This window comes from Capra hircus, chromosome 13 (genome assembly GCF_001704415.2).
Source record: "Capra hircus breed San Clemente chromosome 13, ASM170441v1, whole genome shotgun sequence".
Classification (NCBI taxonomy): Eukaryota; Metazoa; Chordata; class Mammalia; order Artiodactyla; family Bovidae; genus Capra; species Capra hircus.
This window is the reverse complement of record NC_030820.1, coordinates 39,486,543-39,513,739: the sequence shown is the minus strand read 5'-3', so window position 1 is coordinate 39,513,739 and position 27,197 is coordinate 39,486,543. Positions and strand designations below refer to the sequence as shown.

The 27,197-nt window shown below is 46.8% G+C and overlaps 1 protein-coding gene across 3 annotated transcripts in view; it reads left to right on the top strand.

Annotated features, from left to right (window-relative positions):
- The window catches only part of RALGAPA2 (Ral GTPase activating protein catalytic alpha subunit 2), a 269,854-nt gene that overhangs the window by 13,650 nt on the left and 229,007 nt on the right, over positions 1 to 27,197 (top strand). For all 3 annotated transcript variants that reach the window (XM_018057261.1, XM_018057259.1, XM_018057260.1), the window contains exons 2-3: positions 10,709 to 10,819; positions 13,292 to 13,344. In XM_018057261.1, the coding sequence (XP_017912750.1) occupies positions 10,709 to 10,819; positions 13,292 to 13,344 (164 nt within the window). The remainder of the gene's footprint in view (positions 1 to 10,708; positions 10,820 to 13,291; positions 13,345 to 27,197) is intronic.

Sequence of the window (27,197 nt, the reverse complement as noted above, 5' to 3'; positions counted from 1 at the left end):
AGACTTACTTACTTAAATGGCCCAGTTCTGTCCCATGGGACTCACACAGCAAATTACCCACCACCCATTTCAGGTTGGGAATCCAGGTGCTCTGTGCTGTCAGCAGACCCAGGCTGGCGGGAGAAGGGTGGCTGCCTTTGGTTTCTCATATGAGGGACAAGAGACAGGCCTGACAGTGTCCTGGCTGATGATGGAGCAGAGGATGGTGGGGCGAGTTTCTGGAAGTAAAAGAGAACCCCTTGCGAAAGGCTGTCTCAGTCTCTGCTGAATTAATTTCACAGAAAGGCCACCCTTTTAACCTGTCTTGGAGTGAAGGTCATTCCCCTTGCAGCTGGCTCTGGTGTCCTAAATATACCAGCTTCTGGGTTCTCTTTGGAGGTTAGTAACTATTTGCTTCCTGGCTTTCTACCAATTCTCTCTTATGTACTTCAAAAAAAATGGTGTTTCCAGGTGTACTTCCCTGCACTTCCTCCATCATTTTCTGTTAATGTTAGGCTCACTCAGGTAAGCAGTGAAGGAGAGCTGGACTTCCTGCCTGGGTTCCAGTCCTGGTGGGGACCTGACCCCACTGACCCTCCCCTGCCTACTTCCTAGGGCTGATGGAGGTTTGAGTTAATATATACAAATCCCTTTTGTAAGCCGTTATCATGCTTATTAATAATGATTGTTTGACATAAGTAAGATGCCTCTCTCTGCCCTCATCACCTCTCTTCTGCCTCCTTAGTTGTTAGAAGTGAGCTGGAGCTGTTCCCATTTAGCTCCTGTTTTATTAATTTTTATCTCTAGCTCTTTCCCTCCTGAGTGAATCTGACTGTGATATAGGCCAATTCAGATCAAGAAAAGTGTAGTGCATTATTATGTATAAAATAGATAACTAATGAGAACCTACTATATAGTCAGGGAACTCAACTGAATATTCTGTGGTGACCTAAATGGGAAGGAAATGCGAGAAAGAGGGGTTGTATGTATACGTATAGCTGCTAACACTTTGCTGTACAGCAGAAGCTAACACAACATTGTAAAGAAACTATATTCTGATTTTAAAGAAAGAGAAAGAAAAGTAGAAATAGTTATGCGTTGCCTTAAAAAATCAGATGAAACTTGCTTCCTACAAAAGAAGAGATATATGAAAATGTATAAACTATTATGTATAAATTACACTAGAAGGATATATTGTACAGCACAGGGAATGTGCCAATATTTTATAATAAACAGGAAGTATAATCTTTAAAAATTGTGAATCACTATATTGTACACCTGTAACTTATTGTATATCAACTATACTTCATAAAAAGTGAATGTATATAAAATACATTAGTTTTAAACATTATATTTTATTGGTGTATATATTTTGTTTTATTGTGTTGGCACTTGATATCTGTTAATAATAAAGTTTTAGAAGCCTGCATTTGAGAGAGGTGTGTCAGAAATGTTTAAAAATGACTCTACTTTTAAAAACTTTAGCTCTAGGTACATGGAGTATATCTTTATCAGAATCACTTTTACACGGGGACTATCAATCTAGAGTAACAGAGTTTTAACATCTTTTTGACCTCTAGAATTTTACTTTCTTCATCTATCTTACCATATAGGTATAAAGAAATGACAATAAGACACCTTAGGAAATGAAGTGGGGTGAATATAGCTTTTACAACCTTTCAGTTATACTAGGATTTGTTTCTCCTGTCAGAATCTGCAAAGATGTTTTTGGGTACAGGCAATAGAAAACCCAAGTGTAAGCATAACCAAAGAAGAAATTTTTTTCTCCTTTAAAAATCGGCCCCAAAGCATGTGACCGCAAGCCAGCTGGCACGGCGGCTCAGCGATGTGACCGTCCACAGGCTCCCCCTCCCTGCTGTGCCCTCCCTAGTGTCCTCCACCATGTGGCAGGTCTGTCCTCTGAGTGGCAAAGCGCGGCTCGGGCATCGCGCCTGGACAGAACGTCCAGAGAAGGACTTGCGCTTTGTGTCCCTTTATGAACCGTGACCCTTTCCTGGCATCTCCACCAGAATTCTTCCCAGTGCTTGTAGGGTCACAGGCTTGAGCCTAAACTCATGGTTGGTGGGGGCCGGGGGGCTGTTCCCACTGTAATTGACTCCGCAGCATCGGGTCACCCACCCCTGCCCCAAGAGCACACAGTTTTGTGGGGTGGATGGTCCCTGAACAAATGGGTCTGTTAGGAAGACAAGGGTCTGCCGTGGGCCTGACTGGACGTGGGGGGCCAGAGGAAAAACCGGAGTGCCTGCTCCAGGCCACTCTTGCTTTCAGTTTAAATTCTACAGAGAACATCTATGGAAATAGTCCATTATGATACCAAAGAAAAAAAAACCAAATTTGAATATATGTCTGTTTTCAGGGGAAATTTCTTAAAAATTTAAAACAGCCCAACATAGCTATAATAATGTGTCATAATAACAAAACCATCAGCAGAGCGAAAGTGAGAGTTTGAGTTTTCGTTTCAATTTCTGCAAAGGGGAATATGTAGTTTAGGTCCCTGCATGCTTCCAGAAGTATCAGTGTTACGTCTGTGTTCTAGGCTCTTCCTTCTACTGGGCTTGGCTCGTGGTGCTTGGGCACTGGGTTACTAGCACAACAGCTGTTGGCCCTGAGACATCTGAGAACTGGGTGAGCGGTGTGGAGCCCCTTGCGGGGGGTGCTTGAGTGGGTGGGTTTAAAGTGCTTGTTTTGTTATACATGTACAAACCATTCTTTCATGTATGTGCGTGTGTGCTAAGTTGCTTCAGTTGTGTCCGACTCTTTGCGACCCCATGGACTGTAGCCCGCCAGGCTCCTCTGTCCATAGGATTCTCTAGGCAAGAATACTGGAGTGGGTTGCCATGCCCCTCCTCCAGGGAGGGGGGTTGCCATGCCCCTCCCAACCCAGGGATTGAACCTGAGTGTCCTGCCTTGGCAGGTGGATTCTTTACCAGTGAGCCACCTGGGAAGCCTTCTTTCACATATACTCAGTACTTTAACAAGTATTTGGTATCTGTCACATGGCTGTGCACAAATAAATACTTTCAGTTGAATTAAGGGTGAAACTGAGACTGGGGTTTTATTGAATGAGTATGATCGGGAAGGGCGGGGTGATTAAAAAGATGGACAGTGGATGCTCAGTGGTGACCTAAATGGAGAGGAAATCTTAAAAAAAAAGGGGGGGATATTTGTTTACGTAGAGCCGACTCACTTTGCTGTACAGTGGAAGCTAACACAACATTGCAAAGCAACTATACTCCAATAAAAATTCAAAACATAAAGATGGACTGTGGAAGCCAAATTAGATCAACAAAGAAGTGAAGACTTCAGAGGGATTATTGATCAGGGTGGTAGGGTCATTAGCTTCAAGGGCCCAGGAAGGTTGAAGAGTTGTCGGAATTAGGTTTTCAGAAGGAGTGAGCAGGAGAGGTAAGGAGTGGAGGTTGGAAGGATGCCGGGGCGGCAGAGGGAGTAGAGGATAACCTCCGTGGAGACATGAAGTGGGGCATCACCTGTGTGAGTGTGGAGATCAGCGCTGGGTGTGGGGACAAAGACAGTGAGCCAGACCCTAAAATCTTCCGGAGAGTGTGCGAGGGGCAGTGGGAGGTAGCTTGTGCAGCCCCTGGGACTGAAGCCCTCCACCTGCTGTGTATCTGAGCATCTCTGTGCACACAAGGGTTTTGTATTTGCATATAATCAGTCCAAGGACATTTTTTTAGGTCTGCATATACATAGATGCATTTTCAGATGTGAATTTCTCTTAGATGGTAATGATGATGGGAAAAGTGTTGTTACCACTGAAGCACAGTCGACACGTCTGCTCTCTTATAACTGATTCCCTCCTGAGTCTTGAAAAGGCTTCATTATGAGGACTTTGCGTCCTCCCTAGGTGAGTTCCAGGTCGGTTACCTGCCCTTGGCATGGTCCTGCACACTCAGGAGGTTCTAAACTCTCCCAGCTGGTGTCAGGAGAGGGCATCCCTGCCTGCCCAGACTGTGCTAGTGTTGCTGAAACTTTTCTGTGGAAGGTGGTTTGTATCATGGGGGAACCCCTGTTATCTGAACCCATTTTTTCTGCTTTTCATTCTTGGACAAGGGGACAATGTGTGGTCCTTGGGGGCAGCTCTTCATGGGCTCACCACAGCCTGTGATACTTCTTGGTGGTGAGTTTCTTTTTCTTTCACCATCAATGTTTCTATAACAACCAAGACAACCCATCCCAAATCTCAGGCTTCGAGACCTTACGGCAGCAAGTGTCTGTTTTATTCCCTCACCTGTCTGCATTGCTGCATGGTTCTGCCCTGGCTGCAGGTTGCTCTGCTCCAGTTTTCTCATTTCTTTTTTGTTTAAATCTTAATTGACTTGCAATGTTGTGTTAGTTTTGGGTGTACAGCAAAGTGAATCAGCTATATGTATATATCTACTCTTTTTAGATTCTTCCCATGTAGGTCATTAACAGAATATTGAGTAGAGTTCCCTATGCTATATAGTAGGTCCTTCTTAGTTATCCATTTTATCTATAGTACTGTGTGTATGTTTACTGCAACCTCCCTGGACCAGACACTACCTGAGGCTCTGCAGCCACTGCTGAATCAGGCTCCTGATGACTGGTGGTCCATAGCAGGTCGGGAGCTCAGCCCGGATCAGTGTGGGTGGGCGTTTTCTAAAGGTGTGGATGGAGGGTGGGAATAATTTGTGGCATTTTTTAGAGCGAGAGGGAGGGATGATGGAGACCTAGGCAGCTGTGAAAAGGCTGAAACCACTAGGCTCTCATTAGCCCTATGTAAGGGCACATTACTCATGACGTTCATCCCGGTCGGTGTTTTCTGTCTCATGTCTGACTTGTTCTCATTGTTCCTGAATTATGTTTTATGAAGTCGCCACATCCCCCTGAGTTTTTCACTCAGTCCTTTTCCCTCTCACCAGTGTGTGATGTTGAGCATCGTATTTGAGTGCCAGCATCTAGGGAATGTGAGTGAATGACACCATCTGCATCCACACGCAGCTGTGTGGGCAGCGCTGGGGTGGCTCTGAGCCCTGGGGCGGGTGGGGGAGGGAGGGCTGGAGGATCAGGAGTCACTCCCTACTTGGGAGGAGCTGTTCTGAGCCCATACTTCCTCTTTGATAGCGTCCACCAGGGCCCCTGAGTCTGAGAAGAGTATTCCCTCTTCCCTTGGTACTTCCGGGTGTGCTGAAACTGGTTTTAGTGATCTGGGTTATAGTGATCAGATCCTAAAAGGAGTAGGATTGCTACTGAAAAGGACCATATGTAGGAGGAAGTAGAGGGACAGCCCCCCTGGCTTTGGAGCGTCTGCTGCTAAACTGGGATGAAGTGCTGTCCCTTATCAAAGTTCTCATTAAGTGGTTGAGTTTCATGAGTCATTGAGTTTTATGACTTCACAGATGAAGCTGGGTTGTTCCTGGCTAGTTCGGTGGCCTTTGCCTGGAGCTAGGTAATTGTAAGACAACTAACATTTATTTAAATAATGCTGACTCTGCGTTTAGAGGCACCTTACCTGTCTGTGTTCATTTTATCACACAGGAGCTATTGTTGGCCCCCATTTCTCAGGTGAGGAATTTGAGGAACAGCGTGTTTAAATAACTTGCCCAGGTCCTGTGGCTTTTGTACTTGAAACCAGGCGGCCTGCTCCAAAGGTTTTTGCACTCCAGCTTTGCTGCTGTCTTCCAACTAAATGTAGGGAAATAACTGTCAGCAGGAGGCTTAGCTGGACAGGGGAGGGTAGCTTTTGGTGTGGAATACAGATTATTTTTTCAGATATAATGGGAATATAATAGACACCGTTCATTGGCTGTTGGATGGTGGTCAAGGAGAATCAGAAATTAAAGGAGGTTTCTTTAGAAGTCCCGGAATGACCCGCAGCTCTGTGAAGCTGTCCACTGGTTGCTCCTCTGTGGTCAGTGTGAATGCACTTGCCTGGGCTTTTTGAGGCCAACAAGGCCACATGCTAGCGTCCGTGTTGAACATACCAGGACTTCCCCTCTTTCCCACTTCCTTACTGGCCCCACAAGGCGGTGGGAAGGTTGCTAAGGTCCCTCCCGGGGAGCCAAGTGGTGCCCATTCTCAGGCCCATGCTCTCCCCGCATGTCTTGGGGTCTTCTCTCCCTCTTGCTTCTGTCCATCTGCTCCCCTACATAGCCCTTCCCCAAGGAGATGACATTTCTCTATGTTCCTGATCCGATTTCTGGGTTTGACTTATTCCCACGTGTCTCTGAGGCTCTTGTGCAGCTCATGTTCGGGCTGGAGCCCCAGATGGGAGTCTTCCCCACATTTCTGACTGGCCTGGTACCTTGGGCAGGTTACGGATGATCCTGAATCTGAAAGGTTTTTTTTTTTTTTGCTTGACCACACCTCCGTCATCTCCCTCATGGGGTTGTTGTTGTTCAGTCACTAAGTGGTGTCCCACCCTTTGTGACCCCATGGACTGCAGCATGCCAGGCTTCCTTGTCCTTTACCATCTCCTAGGGTTTGCTCAAACTCTGGTCCCTTGAGTTGATGATGCCATCCTGCCATCTCATCCTCTGTCTCCCTCTTTTCCTCCTGCCCTCAATCTTTCTCAGCATCAGAGTGTTTTCCCAATGAGTCGACTCTTTGTATCAGATGGCCAGAGTATTGGGGCTTCAGCTTCAGCATCAGTCCTTCCAGTGAATATTCAGGGTTGATTTCCTTTTAGGATTGGCTGGTTTGATCTCCTTGCTGTCCAGGGGCTCTCAAGAGTCTTCTCCAGCACCTGCAGTTCAAAAGGATCAATTCTTCAGTGCTCAGCCTTCTTTATGATCCAACTCTTACATCCATATATGACTACTGGAAAAACCATAGCTTTGATTATATGGACTTTTGTTGGCAAAGTGATGTCTGATTTTTACTATGCTGTCTAGGTTTGTTGTAGCTTTTCTTCCAAGGAGCAAGCACAGGGTTAGGGTGGTTAGGGTCAAATATAGTATATCCATGAAAGTGTCTTTTAAAGAGTAAATATACAGTATTATTAGTAGTTCCAACCTTCCCATTTGGCCTTCACTCCCTGCTTTGAGGCCCAGCCTGGATTTTGGTCCCGTCATTTCCGTTACTTGATTGTGTCCCTGTTTCTGGGGGCCCCTGCATCTTATTCTGTTCAAATTTCCTAGAACTTGGCACAGGCCTAGTTTGCAGGGGGAGGGGCCCAGTCGTGTTTGAATGAGCAGGTGAAGAGCATCTTTCTAAAGGAAGTTTATGGTCATTTTTTATTTCCTGAACAGTCCTCTTATTATAATATCTATGCATCTTGAAGTTAAAAAGCAGACTGTCCTGGTGGTCCAGTGGCTAAGAGTCTGCTCTCCCAGTGCAGGGGACCCGGATTCACTCCCTGGTCAGGGAACTAGATCCCACATGCCACAACTGACGGTCCTGTGTGGCCCAGCTAAGACCTGGTGCAGCCAAATAAATTTTAAAAATTATTTAAAAAAAAAAAAAAAAAAGGCAGCTCTGTGATCCTGTCTGTGTGCCCTGCTACTGGGCACTAACTCCCCATGCCTGAGGCCACCTTCTCCAAGAGCTGTGCTTTCTAAATAGTCATCTCATGAGTCTTGTGTTTTATAAAAAGAATAAGACAGCTAAGGGAATCAGTCGTTCTAAATTTTGAAGACTAGAGATTAAAAAAAGATGTGGTGTCAATTATCTTGTTCATTTGACAAATACATGTTGAGTACCTGTCGGGCACCCCGCTCTGTTCCTGGGTCTGGGAATACAGTGGTAACCAAATCCCAGGCGGATGGCATTCCTGCCTGCCTGAGGCTTCCATCCTAGTGGAGCGGAATAAGGGAAGAAAGGAATGAAAGAGTCTTGACTGATGAGGTGTGCCACGGGGAGGGATCAAGTGAGGGGGACTCCTGGACCTCTGAGAAGTCCTCACCGGGGTAAACAAAGTGCGTAGTTACAGATGTTATGCTGTTTGTTTCACTGTGTGCGGAGTGACCTTGAGGGCATCACAGTGTCTGGTCATGAGGATGTCAAGTTCCATCCAGCCGCCCCTCATCAACAGAACAGGCAGGGAGCGGTAGGGAGGGGGTGCCTGGGCTCTGGCTTCTGAAGGGTGTTCCTATCTGCGTGAGGCCCTCAGCTTTGACAAGGAGCCGCTGTGCTCAGGTCACTGAGCCTGGCATGTTTCTGAAGGACCAGGGGAACCCAGGGAAGATGGAATCTTGGTGGCCCACAACCTCTCTGTGCATCTTGTGGCTTTGGTCCACTCACAGCTAGCCGCCCACCAGACTCCAGAGAAGGCGGGTGACCCGTGGCCCACAGGGACCCCTGAGGTTTCCCAGCAGAGGTTGAGCACGGCCTTAGCTCTGAAGGATGGGAAGGAATGAGCTGGACGAAGATCGGGGGTGGGGAACACGTGTAGGAGGCTCGGGAGATGGAAAGAAGCTGCAGCGGCTAGAGTGCAGGGCAGCATGGGGAGTGTGGTGTTGGGGAGACTTGCCCTTGAGCAGAGGAAAGGCTATGGAGTAGTGGTAAAGGGTTTGGATTTTATTTTCAGTGCTACTGATTTGGTTTATCCCGTTATCCTGTTGACTGCAGCGTGGAGAGGGGACCGCGGAGGGGAAGCAGGGAGGCAGGGACCCCTGGGTAGGTATGGGGGCACAGTGCCCAGTGGGATGGTGGAGGACCCAGCACCCTGGAGGCGGGTTGGGAACCAGGATGGGGATTGAGTTTCCGCTCAAGCAGCTGCGGGAAGAGCAGAAGGTGAGGGGAGAAGCCTCTGGACTCTCCCTGGAGCCGGCAGTGGACCGTGAGAGCTGAGGCTGCAGAGCGGGAGGGACCTCTGCAGAGGGGTGACGTTTCCCTCCTGATAACCCAAGGGTCAGGCCGCCTCTTTCGTGTCGGCATGAGATCTGATGGCTTACACGTTGTGGTCACTGCCCCATGATTGTGTATTAGAGGCTGTTTGTCTCATTTAGTGCATTCAAGAAAATATTGAGCTAAATGTTTGTGTTCCCTGCTGAGACCACCTGGGGGTCTGTGAGGTGGGCGGTGTCTCTAATAGAGGAGACAGATCATTCCGTCAGAATTGAGCCCGGGGTTGCACCAGGAAATGGAGTGCAGTGTGACACAGTCTGTAACCGGGAGGAAGAAGGGTGGTGGGCTGTAGAGCGGAGGCCCTGACCTGGCCTGGGGGCTGGGGAGGGTTCAGAGGCCCTCTGAGCAGTTGGTGTTGGAGTAAACGTTTAACAAAGCCCTTGGAACTGGCACACTCGAGGAAGGCACTGGAGAACTCCACAGCAAGGCTGTGTCACTCATGAGAATGGTAATGCTCGTGTGGATTAAGGATCCTGGTGTCGTTACTTAGCTGGCACGCAGGTAAACTTGTTAGTTACCGGGAACTTGCACTGCTCTGTGCTCCCTGTGATTTTCGGACAAGAAAGGGAACGTGAACTTGGCCGTTCCTATGATATTTCCAACATCTTAGGTACATTGTTTCAAAGAACCAGTTAAGATTTTTCCATGAAAGGCGCTACGTAGTTATCAGAGGAAAACAGCTCTTTAGATTCAGCAGTGTGAATGTTAACTTTATAGAATGCAGAAGTGGCAGTGGGTGTGTTCTCACGTATTCACAGACTTAAGACCCCAAAGCTGATCCGACTCTGTTATAGATTGAATAGCAACATTTTTTTTTTCCCCCTTGAGTAATCTTGTCGAATTTTAAGAACACCCAAAGAGCTAACACCTTGTCAGGACACTGCTGGAAAGGCACAAACAACCTTGTTTTCTGAGGAACCTGTGCAGAGGTGTGTTGACAGTGGGTGACTTTTCTGACCTGAGCTGAAAGGGACGCTGGCTGTATTGTTGGCTTGGCCCCTGCAGGGGCCAGGGTGGGGTGGTGGGGACATATTCCTGGGCTGAATTCCTTGCACATCCAGTCGATCTACCTGCAGCCCTGGTTTATCAACATTAAACACATGGGAGACACATGGATGGAATGATGCTAGGAACACAGGACCCACTGTGTCCATGCAGGGGCCAGATGGGTCATGTAGAAGCTGGAGGGATGCAGTGACCAGTGGCCCAGGTGGATGTGGGCAGGTTGGGAGGGCCTGATGTGGGAGCTGGAGGGAGGGAGGAGAGACTGGGCCATGGGGTGCTCCTGGCAGAGTTAGACTCATCCTTCTTTACGTGTGCTAAGTCACTCAGTTGTGTCTGACTCTGCGACCCCATGGACTGTAGCCTGCCAGGATCCTCTGTCCATGGGATTCTCCAGGCAAGAATGCTGGAGTGGGTTGCCATTTCCTACTCTAGGGGATCTTCCTGACCCAAGGATTGACCTGAGTCTCTTAATGTCTCCTGCAGTGGCGGGTGGGTTCTTTACCTCTAGCGCCACCTGGAAGCCTCTATCCTTTAAGGCTTGAGTCTAAACCATCTCACCTTTTATTTCCCCACCCCAACTGGAAATCATCTTGTCCCTCCCAGGACCCTCACTAACCCCTGGCCTTCCAGCTGCTCTATAGCGGTTGTGACCTTGGCTGTGACCTTGAGGTCTGGGGGTGGGGGAGGGGACGTGCCCCAGGTCATCTCAGAGCTCCCCTTAGGTGGAGAAAGTGGACGGAAATGTACTTTACTGCGTTGTTTTGTCTTATAAGGGGACATGACTGGTTTTTGCATTCCTTTGTTTCTGAAAAGATTGTTCGTGAATGCTGATGATCATGTAAGTTTATGGTTGTAAATGGGACCTTTTTCTTTTCAGACAATGTGGATGCCAGCGATCTTAAGCAGTTTTTTGAGACCAACTATTCTCAAATATATTTCATCTTCTATGAAAATTTTATAACACTGGAAAATAGTTTGAAATTAAAAGGTAAGAATTTCTACAATTTTTTTAATATATAAAGTTCTGTTTTTTGTTTTTTTTTTAATAAAAATACAGGAAGTTCTTGGAGGTTGTGTGTGTCACGTGCTACAAGTTACATGCCTTTAAGCTTCCTCTCTTTCCAAACACTTAGCAGAGCTGTGAACTCACAGCGGTTGGGTCTTTCCCTTGAACTTTCTCTCGTACAGGCGTTAACTGAACAACAAACAGCCAAGGGGAAAGTAGAAAGACAAGAGATCCGCAGAAGGGGACTTCCCTGGTTGCCCCAGTGGCTAAGACTCTGCACTCCCAATGCCGGGGGCCTGGATTTGATCCCTGCTCAGGTAGCGACTTAGCAGCAGCAGCACGGAACTAGAACGCACATGCTGCAACTAAGTTTGCATATTGCAACTAAAGAGCCTGCGTGCTGCAGCTAAGACTCTGTACATACACACAGATATATACCTATAAAAATAAAAGGAAAACTGCAGGAAGTGTGAGTTCCATTCCAGAGGTTGGGGGTGGGGTGCAGTGGGCTGCGACAGGGTCACATGGAAAGAAGAGGCCTTAGAGAGGAGCATGGAGGCCACACAGTTGCCACTTCGGCCCTTCAGGGGATACTGCTCCAGCCTCTGTTACATCAGCACACACGTGCACCTGGGCCCAGAATGCCAGCACCTGTTCTTTTTAAATGAATTTCTTACCTTTTCCCCCTCGTGATTTGTAAATTGGTACACATCTTGAACTTAAATTCTTTTCTGCCCAATTGGTAGATATCTCAAATATGGAATGGTGTGATTTTTATCTTGCCTCCCAGCTCTGTTCCACTTCATAGTAGTGTGATAATATATTCAATTAAAATAGCAAAGAAAAAAAATTAAAGCCTGGTATCTAAGGAAGCAACATTATAATCTACAAACCTCATTTTTTAAAAAGCCCTTCCTCCATCCCTGTTCTCCCTTTCCTCCCTCTATCCTTTAGGAAAATTTGGTGGTTCAAGACCATCAGTCAGCTTGTGCTGCGGAACAAATTGCATAGCAAACCATCCCAACACTGAGTGCCTTCAGACAACCGCTAGTCATTTAGTTTGTGATTTTTCTGAATCTGTTGGGCAGTTCCTCTGGTTTGGGCTGGCTCCTGCCTCTGACTGGCTAGTGGCGAGTGGCCTCATTCACACATGTCCTGATTGCCAAGCTGCTGCCCAGGGCGCCTTAATGCTCCTTCACGTGGGCCCTCTTGCCCAGCTGGCAGGGTTCCTTGGGCTCCTGCACTCGTGGCCTCAGGGCTCCATGACCTGCTGGCGAGTACGGCTTTTTGAGCTCACCTCACATCTGCTGTCGTCACCGTGGTTGGAGCAGGTCACGTGGCCTCTCAGATTCTGGGGCTGGAGAGAAATAGATCCTTCTTGATGCGGAGAAGACTCTGCCGCTCTGTTGCCTTCTATCTCCTGCAGAGAGTCACGACGAAGGACCAATGAAAAGAGGGAGAGGCTTTACAGTTTCTTGCTTTTAGTACAGTCTGTGTGTTGACTGGAGCCCAGGGGAGGAAGTTACCAAAACAAAAGAAGAAAGGAAAATGGTTGCTAGGAATAACAAAATCATCTTGTGATCCCTTCAGCCCTCCAGTTATTCGGCCAAAACCTGTGTTGTTGGTTCTGCCTTTAAAACGTATCCAGAATCACCGGCCTGTCCCCCTGGCTTCTCCTCCTGACCTCTCCTCCTGGCCTCCTCCCGTTGTCCTCACCTGGGTTACCAATGCCACCTCAGAACTGGCCTCCCTGCCACCTGTCCACCCTACCCCACCCCACCCCATCCCCGCCAAAATCTCTGGGAAAGACCAGCCGGAGGGTTGCTTTATAGCGTCTGTCAGTCATGAGCTCCACACTGCAGACCCTCCAGTGGCCTCCTGGTCCCCTCACGCCCTGCCTGCCCGCCCGCCTCACCCCATGACTCCCCACCTTGCTCTAGACATAAGGGCCTCCTCGTGGTATCCTCCCCCTGCAGACCTGCTCCCCCACGGGGACCCTGCGCTGTCCAGTCCCTCCGCCTGAAACACAGCCACCCCCCATTTCCGTACCCTGGGTCTCCCTGTGGCTGCTCCCTCACCTCTTTGAGGTCTTTGCTCAGGTATCCCCTTATCAGCAGGGTGTCCCCGACTTCCCTAGTCAACCCCAAACTGCCCTTTGGGGTATTCCCATCTGCTTCTTGGTTTCCTCACTCATTTCTGGAGAGCCTTCTGCTGCTGGAATGTAAGCCTCCCCAGGGCAGGGGTTCACACCTGTAAACTCATGTGCCCTCCGGTACCAGAAGAATCCCTGACACGGAGGCCATCCTCTGAGTTTGTTGAGTGAATGAGTGACAGCCGCTTCACAGAGCTGTGGGGGTTCAGATCCAGGGTCAGCAATGTAATTTTAACCTAATTTTTAATATCTTAAAATTGGCACATTGTCATAATAATGAATTATTTTTTTACCTATTCCAGGGAATAATAAGTCACAAAGGGAGGAGCTGGACTCCATTCTCTTTCTTTTTGAAGTAAGTTTTTATTAATTCATTTAGCTTTTAAGATTCTCGTCAAAAACATGGTATTTTAGATCTTTTTAATGTTACTTGAAGACAAGTAAAAATGATGGGCATGTGTATCCTTTTACAAACAAGGTGCTAAGAATGTTCTTGTGATTTTTTTTTTTTCCCCCCTTGTGGGAGAATTTTTCCTGTGTGGGGATCTAGATGGGAAGTTATTAGATGGAGATGTTTGTACATTTTAAATGTTGATATTGCCAAATTGCTCTTCAAAAAGGTCGTATAAATCTATATGTAAACTTCCATGTAAGTCTTATGTAAATTTCCCCAACCAACTCTGGAGGTAATTTTTTTCTTTTTAATATATGCGAATTGACATGTAAAAACTCACTGTTCTTAACGTATATTTCCCTGACTGCTTTTGAGGTTGCCACCTATGTGTCTCTGTGCTCACGAGTGTTGATCATATGTTCTCTCCAAAAGTGGAACAATGGCAGTGGCTTTTGATCTATTAAGAGTAAGGTCTTTCTTGTCTAGATGTATCGGACAAGCGATAAGATTACTGATACCTTGAGAACTACACTGGAACCAGATTATAGGTGCTGAACGTTAATTGTTGGTTATCCAGAAATGATTCATGTTTTGAAAAGACATGTGCTGAGCTTGGTGGGAGACCAGCTTCGTGACTGTTGAGGAAAGTCGTATATGTATTTGCTGCAGAGCTGGCTGAAGGGGCCAGAGCTGGCTGAAGGCCGAGAGGGAAGGCTGTTCAGGTTCGTGGAATAAAACAGATGCAGAAACCTCCAGCCTGGTACGGGTTCCCGGCTGGCAGTCCATCACTGGTCACCCATCTCCTCCGAGAGCAATGCTCCTTCCTCAGAGTCCCAGACATTGATTCAGGGCATGTTTTGTGGTGGTTGGCTGTGTTTCCTGTGGTTACCCTGCTGTGAATGAAGCTGGCGCAGAGAAGCTGTTTTTAACGGGAGCTTTAATTATGTCCGTCATTTAAACAGGTTTCTACTGACCATTGCTGGTTGAACTCTTCTGTTAATTTACATTATTTATGTAGAAGGTTAATGCATTTGCTAAAGAACCCACCACACAGAGGTAAAGTGTGAGGATAAAGCTCACAGGCTTGCCACACCCACCATCGCCACCTCCCTGAGCACCCCCACCTTGCCAGTAAGTTTAAGGTCCAGAAACTGCAGTGTACCTCCTCCCTGACTCCATCCCGGCTCTGGTTTGATCTCCTTGCAGATTACTTTATGATTATTCAGATTTAAAAAAAAAAAATTCTGATTTGGTTAATTGCTTATTTTTCTAAGAATTCGAAAAACTTGGTCTTATCCCCAGTTTTAAAACTTATGGCCCAGCCCTTCATTTAAGGTTCATAATCCCTTCAGTTTTATCTGCTTTGGATTAATCTTCATTATCTCCAAATAGTTACTTATTATTAGGGGAAGTAGTTGTAGTGTTAAGGTTGGTGCAAAAGTAATTGCGGATTTAAACCCAGAGTTTTAAATCATTATAACTAGGTTCAAACACATCCTTATTAATCAAAATAGGAACGATTACAGTCAACACATTTTTGCCAACAAGCAGTAAGTTTGTTTATTCCTGTAGCATAAAAATCTGTGCTTCAGGATTCAACAAATTCTTGGAAAGCATTTTCTGCATCCTGCTAATTGTGGAAGTGTTTTCCCTGCAAAAAATTGTTGAGATGCTTGAAGAAGTGGTGGTCAGTTGGTGAGAGATCAGGTGAATATGGCAAAACTTTGTAGCCCAATTCGTTCAACTTCTGAAGCGTTGGTTGTATGACACGCGGTCGAGTGTTGTCGTGAAGAATTGGGCCCTTTCTGTGGACCATTGCCCACTACAGGCCTTGCAGTTTTCAGTGCATCTCATCAATTTGCTGAGCATACTTCTCAGATGTAATGGTTTCGCCGGGATTCAGAAAGCTGTAGTGGATCAGACCACCCAACAGTGACTGTGACCCCTCTTTTGGTGCAAGTTTGGCTTTGGGGAGAGCTTTGGAGCTTCTTTTCCATCCAGCTGCTGAGCTGGTCATCAGTTGTTGTATAAAATTCACTGTCACAATCTGATTGAGAAATTGTTCATTGTTGTTGCACAGAATAAGCGATGATGACACTTCAAAATGACAGTTTTTTTTGATTTGTGGTCAGCTCATGAGGCACCCATTTATTGAGCTTTTTCACCTTTTCAGTTTGCTTCAAATACCAAGTGACCACAGAACAGTCGATGTTGAGTTCCTGGGCAACTTCTCGTATAGTTGGACCAGGATCAGCTTCCATGATGGCTCTCAGTTGGTCCCTGTCAACTTCCAATGGCTGGCCACTATGTTCTCCATCTTCAAGGCTCTTGTCTTCTTTGCAAAACTTTTTGAATCAGCACTGTCCTGTACATCCATTAGTTCCTGGGCCAGTTTCATTGTTGATGTTGCCAGTTGTCTCCATAGCTTTATAACCAATTTTGACCTCACCGCACAGTATCCTGGAACTTACCCAGAGATCAAACCCACATTCCCTGCGTTGGAAGCTCCGAGTCTTAACCAGTGGACCACCAGAGAAGTCCCTCTGTGTGTTTTTGCTTTTTTTTTTTCTTTTCATGTTTTAACTTCTTTTGGTTTGGTATTCCTATGTGGCTGGTTGCATTTGATTGTCTCTTGATCCTTGTTGATTATTAGACATCTTTTACTTTCTGAAACAGTTAACATGGAAGATTTGACGCTGATCATTCTCCTATCTGAAATCTGTCTTTGGTTGTCTAAAGCTATTGGTTATTTCTTCAATCTCTCGCAGTAGCTTCTTCTCTTGTATGTTTTGTGATACCACTTTGAGATCAGAATTCATGGGATGCATATTTAATTTGTATTTTTTTCCTCAAAGGGTTTGTTTTTTGCTTTTGCTTGGGGTCTGAGAATGTGCTTGTTTTGGGTCCTGGTTCCTTGCTGGCATCCCAGGCTCAGTTTCTCACACCCACGTTGGGGTGGGCACGAGATCTAGAACGTGAAGGTGTCCATGGGTCCTCCTTGGATTCGGCATTTGCTTCCCTCCTGCTTCCTCTCTGGCTGTGTTTTAAGTCCTTGCTGGTTTCCCTGTGTCCCTGAAGCATGGAAGTGACAATTAACTTTTGCTGTCCCTGCCCCACACCAGGAAAGCCCATCAGAGCCTGTAGCCTTGCACCCCTTCGGGGTGGGGGGCTGGTTTCAACATCTCCTTGTGCTCAGAAAGTTTAGATAAAGGAGGGTGTTACCTCCCATACCTTACCATCTGCAGGGGGTTCGTTGCTCATGTAAGAGGACACATACACCTTATTCACAGCTTCATGAAACCTTCATCTGGCGCCATAAACACGAGTGAAAAATGAACCTGCGCCGCTTCTGTTTTTGTTTATGTTGTCTCCGTCTCCAGCCTCAGAAGATGGGTTATAATTTGCATGGTTTGTTCTGGGGGTTGTGTAACTTTGTCGCCACCGTCGACAAGTTAGTGCCACTTAAAAAGAGGTGGTTTATGAGGATTTGAAGATAAATACTTATCAAGGTGTAAATAATTAGGAAAGGCTTCCTTCAGAAGAAGTGGAATTATTAAGATGTGTTAAATTGCAGAAGGGCGACTGTGTAAAGATGGTCAATAAATAAGAAATGGATCGGAAAAAAGCACGGAAGTAAGGGAGTTAAGAAGGCAAGAAAGAGGAGCCTGTTAGGGGAGCTACTGCTTGCCCTGTAAGTCAGGGCTGTCTAGACGGGAACCTTTGAGGAAGGAAGCAGTCATTTTTTTCGATGTAGTGAGCTACTAACCACATCACCCTGCTTGGATGAAGCAATGGTGTCAGTCCAGGCTGAGTCTCCTTTAGGCAGCTGGCAGACCGTTCCATCTGCCTTTATATTCAGTGGAGGACAGTACCCCTCTGAAGCTGATCTCAGCCACCCTTGCCCGTAGTTTCAAACCTCTGTATCACTTGGAGTTTCTCTTGTTGCTGGTTCACAGTGACGTTTTTCACAACTAATTGAGGTTATGACTCCTTAGTTTTACTCTTCTTCTAAAAACATATTTCATGGCACTTCCCTGGTAGTCCAGTGTTTAGGAATCTGCCTGCCAAGGCAGGGGATGCATGTTCAATTCCTGGTCTGAGAGGATCTCACATGTGGTGGGGTAATGAAGCCCATGGCCACGAATATTGAAGCCTGAATGCCTAGAGCCAGGGCTCTGCAACAGCAGATGTCACAGCAATGCAAAGCCCAAGCACTGCAACCAGAGAGGAGCCCACATGCAGCAGCAAAGACCCAGTGCGGCCAAAAAAAAAAAAAAATCATCTATCATTGCTGTGTGTTTCAAATGAGCATGTGGAGCTGATGGTGTGGGGCCCCATGCCGTGAGTCTCCATTGCTGTCTTGACCAGAAGGTAAATGCTTCACTTGGGCCATCCTGTTTAATCCTTTCAGGAAATTGGAGGTAGATACTGTCTTTTCAGTTTTTTATGGATGGAAGGATGGGGGCTTTGTTGTGTCAGGTGACTTGCCCAAGGTTGCATATCTGTCCAATGGTAGCTAGAGGCTGAACCTCTGGTCTCGCTCTGGAACCCATTCTTGAACTCAGCACTGGGCTGTGCACCACTTAGGAGTCTCAATGATCGAGCTGTGCTCCAAGGGCCGTGATACCAGCGTACGCCTATTATTGTGCATGCCATTCATTCATTAGATGTGTTTATCGCATACCTACTATGTGTCAGGCGCCCTTCTAGGTGCTGGAGGTACAGCAGTGAGATGGACAGAACCCCCTGCCCTTATGGAGTACGTGTTACATTTCGTGGTAAGCTGAAGAGTCCCTGGTGAGAACGGGTACGTCAGGGTGCCGGTAACCACCTTCTGAGTCAGAAAATTCTGAACGGCCCTTCTCAGAAGTGACGGTGGCCCCTGAGGTGGCTACCTACATAGGTCAAAAGAGGGTTGATGCGGGAATGTCAGGCACCTGGTGAATGGATTTCAAGGTCAAATAACTGACTTGACTTTGAGATCCTTCTGGATTCAGCAGTTGAGAGGTTTTTAACCCTTCCTGGAGTTTGTTTTAATTGGGTGTGGGAAGACTCACAGACCTGAAGATGATTGGCATGAAGGCAGAGGTTGTTACAGTATATGCAGTGCCGGAAGCAGGAGGTGTGGGACGTCAGGTGGGCCCTGGAGAGAAGCTCCAAGGTGACAAGAGCAGGGGAGAGAGGAATGGAGGTGGCTGCTGTGGGAAGGAAAGGGCCAGGCAAGTCATGAGCAGGCAGAGCAGGTTTAGGGTCAGATAATTTGAATCCTCTCAGCGGGCTGTGGGCTATGGGGGTGGTCCCTGGCTGTCCAGGACCTGGTCCCCAGGTGATTTGGGCAGGAGATTGTGTCCCAGGCAGTGAGAACCCAGAAACGGAGGTGGCCACGTGTAGATTTGGGCTTGGCTGGTTTGCATATTGAAGGCATGCTGGCAGGTACTATCCAGGAATCCGCTAACCCTGGGGAGGGTGGTCTCTGCCAGCCCAGCAGGGCCCCAGGCGTCAGAGCATCAGGAATCGAGAAAACAAGAAGCCACAGTTGTTAAAGAGATGCGTTTCTAGCTATCTGCCACGCTATACATTATCCTTCCTTTAGCAGAGAGACGGGGTGTTTGGATCGTTTGACAGTAAGGTGTTTCCCCAGCCTCCCACTCCCCAGTTAAAATATGCATCTGCAGAAGAGGTTTCATATCAAACTTACATGTATTTTGGCCTCAGATGCTACTTATTCACCTGTTTTTCCAATATCAGTTAGCAATCACAGATCTACAGGACATTTGATTCCTGGATCCGTTAGTTTTGAATTTATCCGGGTTACCCCAGGAGACTAAATAAACCCTGTATTTGTCCTCCCCAGAGACTGAATGGGGTCTTTACCTCCTGTGAAGTGTGGTCAGAGCTGGTCTCACACTCGGGATCCCTGGGTCTCCTGTGCAGGCTTCCGTCTGGCTTGGCTGTAGGGGCCACTCTGTGAAAGTGCTGTCACCTGCCCTGGGCTTGTCACCTGCTACCGCCCCTCCCCCCCCACCAGCCCCATTCCTCCCCATCCACCCACCCCGTCCCACCCAGGCCTCTTTCTGCACAGCTTCCCTCCTCCTGCCTCTTGGTTTACAGAGTTCTCTTTTCAGGGCCTGTCCGTTACGCTCCTCTTCATCTGGCCCATTTTTTTCAGGCTCTGTTCAGACCCGCCCGTTTCTCCTGGCATCTGCAGCTGAAGGTACCCACTGTCCTCTGTGAGCTCCTAGAGTGCACTCCCGCTTGTCCCAGCTGGTTGTTCCTGGTTTTCCCTGAAGGTGGCCCTCTCTTAGCTTCCTAACCAGACAGGAAGTTCCTGGGCCGGCCCTGCTGCTCTGAGATAGCATCCTTTGGGCCCCCCACAGCGCCTCGCACTTGTTAATATTTGTTGTTGCATTAAAGCCTCTTAAATTCTCCATTTATCTCCCATGGAGTCATGTGGTATTTTTCTGCTAAAAAAAGTATTTTCTTTCCTAACTTGAAACTCCCTGGACAAAAGAGATAGGAGAAAGCTAGCAGAAGGGCCGGCGAGGTTTGGATCCGGCTTTGGTACAGCGAGCCGCGTGGTCTTGACCGAGGCCCTGAGCCTTCCTTTGTCTTGGAGCCTGCGCCTCTGTGGCAGGGGTGGGACCAGCTGAGTTCTGGGGGCACCTCAGTTCTACAAGCCGAGGGTCGCACAAAGGTAGCTCTGACCGAAGTCTCCAAATAAGACGTCTTCAAAATAAGAAGTTTGCAGAGAAGTGTTTTTTTAGCCTTAAATTTAGCTTCATGCTGCTATTTAGTTTTAATATTCAATCCGTTTACCTCTAGTTAGCCTTTGAGTCTCTAAATGTCCCCATTGCTTTCTTCTCTGGAGCAGCCCTGTTCACCAGAACTTTCTGGGATGATGGGACTGTTCCATATGCAATTAGGCGACCACTGGGCCACTTTGTGCTTGGAACGTGGCTAGCATGACTAAGCAACGTAAATTTTAATTGTATGTAGTTTTATTTGATGTAAGTTTTAAAGTTAGGTGGCCACACGCTGCTAGTGGCTGCCAGCCGGACCGTGAGGCTATGGCGTGTTCCCGCAGAGCCTGGGCGCCTCGTCTGGGAGACTCGTTTCTTCTTCCTCAGGCACCTGCTCAAGTCCTCAGCCTGTGACCCTTCCCTGTGCTCCTGGGGAGGGGACTTCACCACAGGTTTAGGGTTTTGCTGGAAGGAGGCTTTGGCCGAAGGGAACACACCTCTGCCTTTTGGTTGGGAAAGTGGCCTTCTGCAGATGCAGAGTTGAAAAGTCAGAAAACAATTTCATTCTCCTCTTTTTGTGCTCATGTTAAGATTAGATGAAATGAGCATTCTAAATCAGGGGCTATCAAACGAGGTCAGACTTCATCTCTCCCCTACTGTCCATCCCCCCGATAAAGAAAACAGCTTCATTGTCCTTCCTCCCAGGGTGCTGCCCGCTCTCCTCCCCACCCCTCTGTTGGTGGGGGATTCTGGTGGGAGAAGCCTGGACCTCAGAGCCAGCGGTGAGCCGCCCGGAGAGCACAGGTGACCTGAGGCTTCTTCAGGGGCCGACAGAAGCGCAGGGTATTACTGGGGCCCGTAGGTTTTGTTTTCGCTAATGAGGATGACTTTGATGTGGACATCGGCCTCCCCCTTGGCATCTGTGGGAGTGATGCTGGCTCGAAGGGGACCCTTCCTGGGCAGCCTTGCTGGGCACACTGGTGTCTGGGAGTCGTAATGACCAGCTGTGAGTCCAGGACTCTAGTGGGCTTTCTCTCTTTACTTTAATGGAATTCAGTCTGGGCTCTCTTGTTTTTCAGTGTTCCATGGGAGCTTATATCAATAGTGAGTTTAGCCTCAAATTCTTTTCCTCAGAATAGGGGGAAAGGACTTTCAGTAGCCTTCCAGATGATACTAAGTCAGCTGGACCAACGCAGAGCCCCAGGCCATGTGGGAAAAGAGGAGATGATGGGCTGATTTTCACTCTGTCCAGTTGCTTTCCCTGTGTGCCGTTTCAGTATTGACTATTTAGCATGCACATGCATTTATTTATATCTTTTCACACTTAATAGTCCCGTTCTACCTCAGATACTAATAATGAAGAAGACTTGCCTGAAGTGAAACTAGAATCACTATAATAGGATTATAAACCATTGTTTGCCCCCTCCCCACCTCTCTCCCCTCCCCCACCATCCTTCTTTTGGTGGATCTGTGTATCCTTTATAACTCTTTGAAAATGAAGACCAGTTCGAAGCTCCTGCAGAGGTTCAGGGGAAGTCCTTGCTCTGAATCACGGCCAGGTCTGTGCATTCAGGGCAGATGATCGGTAGGATTAAGTCACTGGCCTTTGTCTCTTCTGAGCAGAAAACACAGAGCAATGCCACAGTTAACGAGTTTCCACAGCCCCTGGTCTCCTCTGCTTTATTTGTCATTATTTATTCCAGACTCTCCACCATACAGCAGTCTTCCTGGGCGGCTCCCTACCCCACACCGAGGGTCTCTCACACTGTTAGTGCTTTTTATTTCTTTTTCCTGTAAGGACCAGTTTCCTGCTATTGGGTGGAGAACGGACAAGAAGAAATAAAATGAATACAAAAAGCAGATTCTTCTTAATTCCTTGAAATCTAAGTTCTTATTGAGGATTTCAAATATTTGGATGCTTCTATGGATTTTTGTTTTGTTTTGTTTTTTTTCTTAAAAGACTGGTTCCAACTTTGAGTGCAGCTCCTGGGTCACTGCCGTAATTCTAAATGACTGATTGCTGTTGAGAAAAGTCAGGATCCCCAGAGAACAGAGCCAACAGAAATTCCTCTCCACCCTTCAACCCGTCCTGAGTTCAAGTCGGCCAGTGGAGTCAATGCCCCAGATTATTATGACCAGGGTACTTGGTCATTGTTATGACACTGGTCTTTATTGTAACACCAGTTACAATGTTATGTATATTCACTTATTTATTTATTTCAGACTTTAAACTTTTTATCTTGTATTGGGGTATAGCTGATTGACAATGTTGTGGTAGTTTCAGGTGAATAGCAAAGGGACTCAGCCATACACATACATGTGTCCACTCTCCTCTAAACCCACTCCCAGCCAGGCTGGCATATAACATTGAGTTGAGTTCTATGTGCTATACAATAGGTCCTTGGTGGTCATCCATCCTGAATATAGCAGTGTGTGCATGACCTTCCCAAACTCTCCAACCATCCCTTCCCCTCAGCAACCATAAGGGTATTATGTATATTTAAAATAATCATAGAGACATAGAATTGACCTGGTTTTCTTCATAGCATTAGTCATGCTTGCCGTTTTTATTAACGTTGGGCCCTTGTTTGGGAGCAACTGCAGGTGGGGACATGCGTGTCACAACCATGTGTGATCTGCTCCCCAGCACCACTGAGACTTCCTCAAGCCGCGGTTACAGGGGAGGCTGGGGTCCAGCTGTGCCCTTTCTCCCTGGTCTCAGGTGTCGGCTGGGGTGGTGAGTCAGCTCAGTGATCATGCCGTAGCACCGGGCCCTGCACAAGATGTTGGGGAGATAACGCGACCCAGGGCCGGGTCTTCTGTCTCTGAAGCACGTTATCTGCTTCTGATCATGAAACCTTTATGATCTCTGCAGATGGGAAGATGGAAGCAGGATATAAACATCTAATGGCTTCTAGAATTCTAATTGTGGTTATAATTCAGCAATCTTTTTACATGTTACTAATAATAATTTGAATTAGATGACAGTGCCTGAGTTGAAAGGAGCCATTTTCACTGGACATTTTAACTTCTAAATTTAATACCAAGACTACAGTTTTCCTTATGCCTTGTGACTTTTAGGTGAGAAACTTGGGACTGACCCAACAGGATATACTAAATTACTCAGTTTACCTGGGAGGAAGGGGATACTGAAGCTGATAGAGAAGCCTGCGGCCGTGTGAAATTACACTCCAGTGGCCCTCTGCCACAGCTGGGGTGCCTCGGCCTCTCTCCTGTGGCTGCACCGTGGCCCTGGGTGGCTGATACCTCCAGGAGTGGGTCCACCGGAGGCAGCACCCACAGATGCTCCTAAGAGCCCCGCAAGGGCAGAGGGTAGAGTCTGCGTCAGGACCACATATAAGGAAACCTCACACTAAAACTCGAGCACGTTGTGTTTACTGTTTGAACAGCAGGAGATACGTAAAGACCCTTTTCTCTCCCGTTAAATTGATTGGAATTCATAGGTGAGCACAGTTTGGACAAGTTGGTTTCTTCATGTGTCAGTTTAGGAGACGGTTGTACGTGTGTTTGCTGTCCTACGATGATCGGTTTTCTGTGGCGTGTTTTGCTTGGATGCAGGGTGGTGGCTGCCACAGTGACACCCGGCGTGTGAGATGCTCGCCATGCGGGACAGGTTGAAAAGCCTGCTGGCATCAGCTGCTCCTGCAGACCTGGTGTTCCCTGGGTGAACTTGGCAGAGGAGCTCGCCATGAGCTGACTGCGGGTCTGCAATGCCTTCTAACTGTGCAGAAGTGGGTGTTTAAATGCGTTTAAATCCTTGTAGGTTCTGGGGGTACAGGAACCCCGTGCTAGCAACTCCTGGAGGAGTGGTTATTTCTCTACCTGGAAACTCTCTGGATGTAAAAAAATTTTTTTCTTCTTGTTCTGTGAAAAATGGCACAGAAAAAACAGCTGGTTGTGTTGGTATCAAACTTGAAGAGATCTGAAAAATGCAGTTTCTAGCCAGGAAATAGAAGCTTGAATTGAAGAAGGGGTGGCAGGTTTGGTTGTGACTGAGGTTTCCTGCATCAGAACCTCGGGTGTAAAGAAGACTCCTCTTGGGGGTGTTCCAGCCAGTGGGTTACTCAGAGCAAAACCACATCTTGTGGGTCGAATTATGTGCTACTATGCCACTTTCTGTATTTCTTGCTGTTCGTCTTTGTGTGTTTGGAAACCAGTACTGAGTGACTTGGTCTTTGGTAGAGGAATTTAACTTATTTATATTTATTATTTTTGTGTGTGATAATTAGCATTAAGTTTTTTCATCTACTTTTGTTTTTTGGGGGAGGGCTACTGACTCTTACTTTATGCTTTGGGATTTGGGAGATATCCTTTGGATTTTCTATCATTTCTATCATTGTCTTTAAAAATTGCTATTTGAACCTTTTCTCTTTTTATTATCCCTGGTGGCTCAGACGGTAAGGAATCTGTCTGAGGTGCAGGAGGCCCAGGTTTGGTCCCTGGATCAGGAAGGTCCCCTGGAGGAGGGCCTGGCAACCCACTCCAGTATTCTTACCTGAATAATCCCATGGAGAGGAGCCTGGTGGATTACAGTCCATGGGGTCGCAGAGTCGGACACAACTGGGCAACTGACATGACTGACAACTGACTGAGAATAAAGCAGTGATTGGTGTTACTTTTACTTTACCCCCATATATCTTTTGCCCATCTTGCTTTTTAGCCATTTTAAGTATTTTATGTCCAGATTATTTTATTGTAATATTTTTAGCGTTTATTTCTCTTATGTAAATGGTTTTGAGGATTTGCTCTATTTTTATGCCCGTATTAATTCCAGTTCTATAAAATACAGATTGTTGTTGATGGTGTTTATGCACCTACACCCTTGTTTTTGGATTATTTAAAACTAATCTCTGTATTTGCTGGAATATGAATCATTTAGTTTGTTGAGGAGGTGAGGTATGTGGCTGAAAAACTCCCAGCTCTAGAATACCTTTTTTTAAAAACAGCAACAAAAACTTCAGACAAATATAGCTGGCTCTACGCTTTTCAAATAATCTTTTTTTCTCAATACTCTGAATTTTGTTTGCTTTGCAAAAGAGCTGTATTGTACTGTGTGTGTGTGTGTGTGTGTGTGTGTGTGTGTGTGTGAGAGTGACTGCTAAGTCAATTCAGTCATGTTTGACTCTTTGCAACCCCATAGACTGTAGCCTGCCAAGCTCCTCTGTCCATGGGATTCTCTAGGCCAGAATATGGGAGTGGGTTGCCGAGCCCTCTTCCAGGGGATCTTCCTGATCCAGGGATCAAACCCGCATCCCTTACGTCTTCTGCATTGATGGCGGGTTCTTTACCACTGGTGCCACCTACTCTAGTCATCTGCGTTGCATGCCAGATTCGCGTGCAAGACCCGGCTTGCTGTGGGACATCTGTCCTCCTGTATGCCTGTGTCCTGCTGTGAGCAGCTGACCATGCTGCCTTCTGGAGCTTAATGTTGCAGAAAGACCAAGGTCAACCTGAGTTTTGTTCCTTTGTGGATAATCCATTTGTTTTTCTCAGATTTTCTGTAGGACTTTTAATTACATGTTGAATTTGCAGCTTTGAATGTGCTACATCTGGACCCTTATCTCTCTGTTCAGCTTGCTTAGTGCTGGGGAGATCTCGGGATGCACGAGGTCATGTGGGAAGCTCTGTGGTGACTCCAGGTTCATGCTTTCTGGGTTTTCATCTCCATGCAGTATTTTCTGATTTCAAACATCACTTGGGCATCTACTGTTTTTATTTATGTAGATCTTAAAAAAGACTCAGTGTCCTCGTGGGCCTCTTAAGACTGTGAGTGAAAATTGCTTTAAAAAGTACCCTATTCTTTCAGCAAATCTATTTCAGAAGGAAGAATCCATTTCTTTTGAGGATGGCCCCTCCTTTGCTGCATATTCTATGGATATCCTGCTTCCTCAGGAGGGGGCCGCAACCCCTACGCCTCTTCACACGTTCATCTGTGCATTAAGCAGTAATTCCTTTGAGTGTTTTGCTTGTAGATGGGGTCCTTTACCCTTTCTGAGTTTTCATTGCTTAAAGAGATTTTCCCATATTTTTATATTGAGTAATTTCTAAAATACAGGAGGGAGAAATCAGATCCCCTCCTCTTTTTTTAATGCATTCCCTATTTCCTTTAGGTGTTTTTGCCTTGTATTTTAAGTGTTTGGCAATATTTTTTTCTTTTTCTCATTAGCCAAAGAAAGTATTGCCTTTTGAGTGATAATGTAATCAAGCATTAAGATTTACTGTGAAACTGGGCAGGGGCCTCCCAGGCAGCCCTAGTGGTGAAGAACCCGACTGCCAGTGCAGGAGATGTAAGAGGAATGGGTTCTATTCCTGGGTCAGGAAGATCCCCTGGAGGAGGGCACAGCAACCCCTCCAGTATTCTTGCCTGGAGAATCCCATGGACAGAGGAACCTGGCGGGCTACAGTCCATGGGGTCGTAACAGAGTGGGACACGACTGAAGTGACTTAGCATGCATGCGCACGCATAATGTTGGGAAAGCCAGTTCTATCCTCTTTGTCAAACACCTGCTGTCAGAGTTCTGAGTTTCTGCGATGTCTGAGTATGAGCACCTACTTAAACTTGGGCATTTCTTTGTATCTGTTTTATGTGCGTGCTAAGTCGCTCATAGGGGTCCCTAAGATGGCTCATAGGAGGTCTTCTCTCTAGGAACGCAGCAGCTGCTGGAGGAGCGGCTGGTGCCTGTTGTGTTGGGGAGGGATGGGGTGGAGGGGTGGTTGAGGTGAGCCCTTCTCAAGAGGTGATGTTTGAGGTGGGTCTTAAAGACTGAAAAGGCTGTAAGAAGACAGAGCTGTGCTTTCCTGGCTAAGTCAACAGCAGGGCGAGTGACTAGCTAGAAGGGTACATGGATAAGAAGAAAAGCATGACTTTTTAAACTCAAAATGTAGGTACCTTATTTTTAAGATTCTGTTCCTAATTTTAGCTCCATTTCTCTTAGCTCCATTTCGAAGTCCCAAATGTTGACACCCAAAATTCGATGAGACTGTTTTGTCTGCACTGGATAGTCATTTTTAGTGAGAGATGAGCGACCAGGCCCTGGGTGGTTGAAGAACACG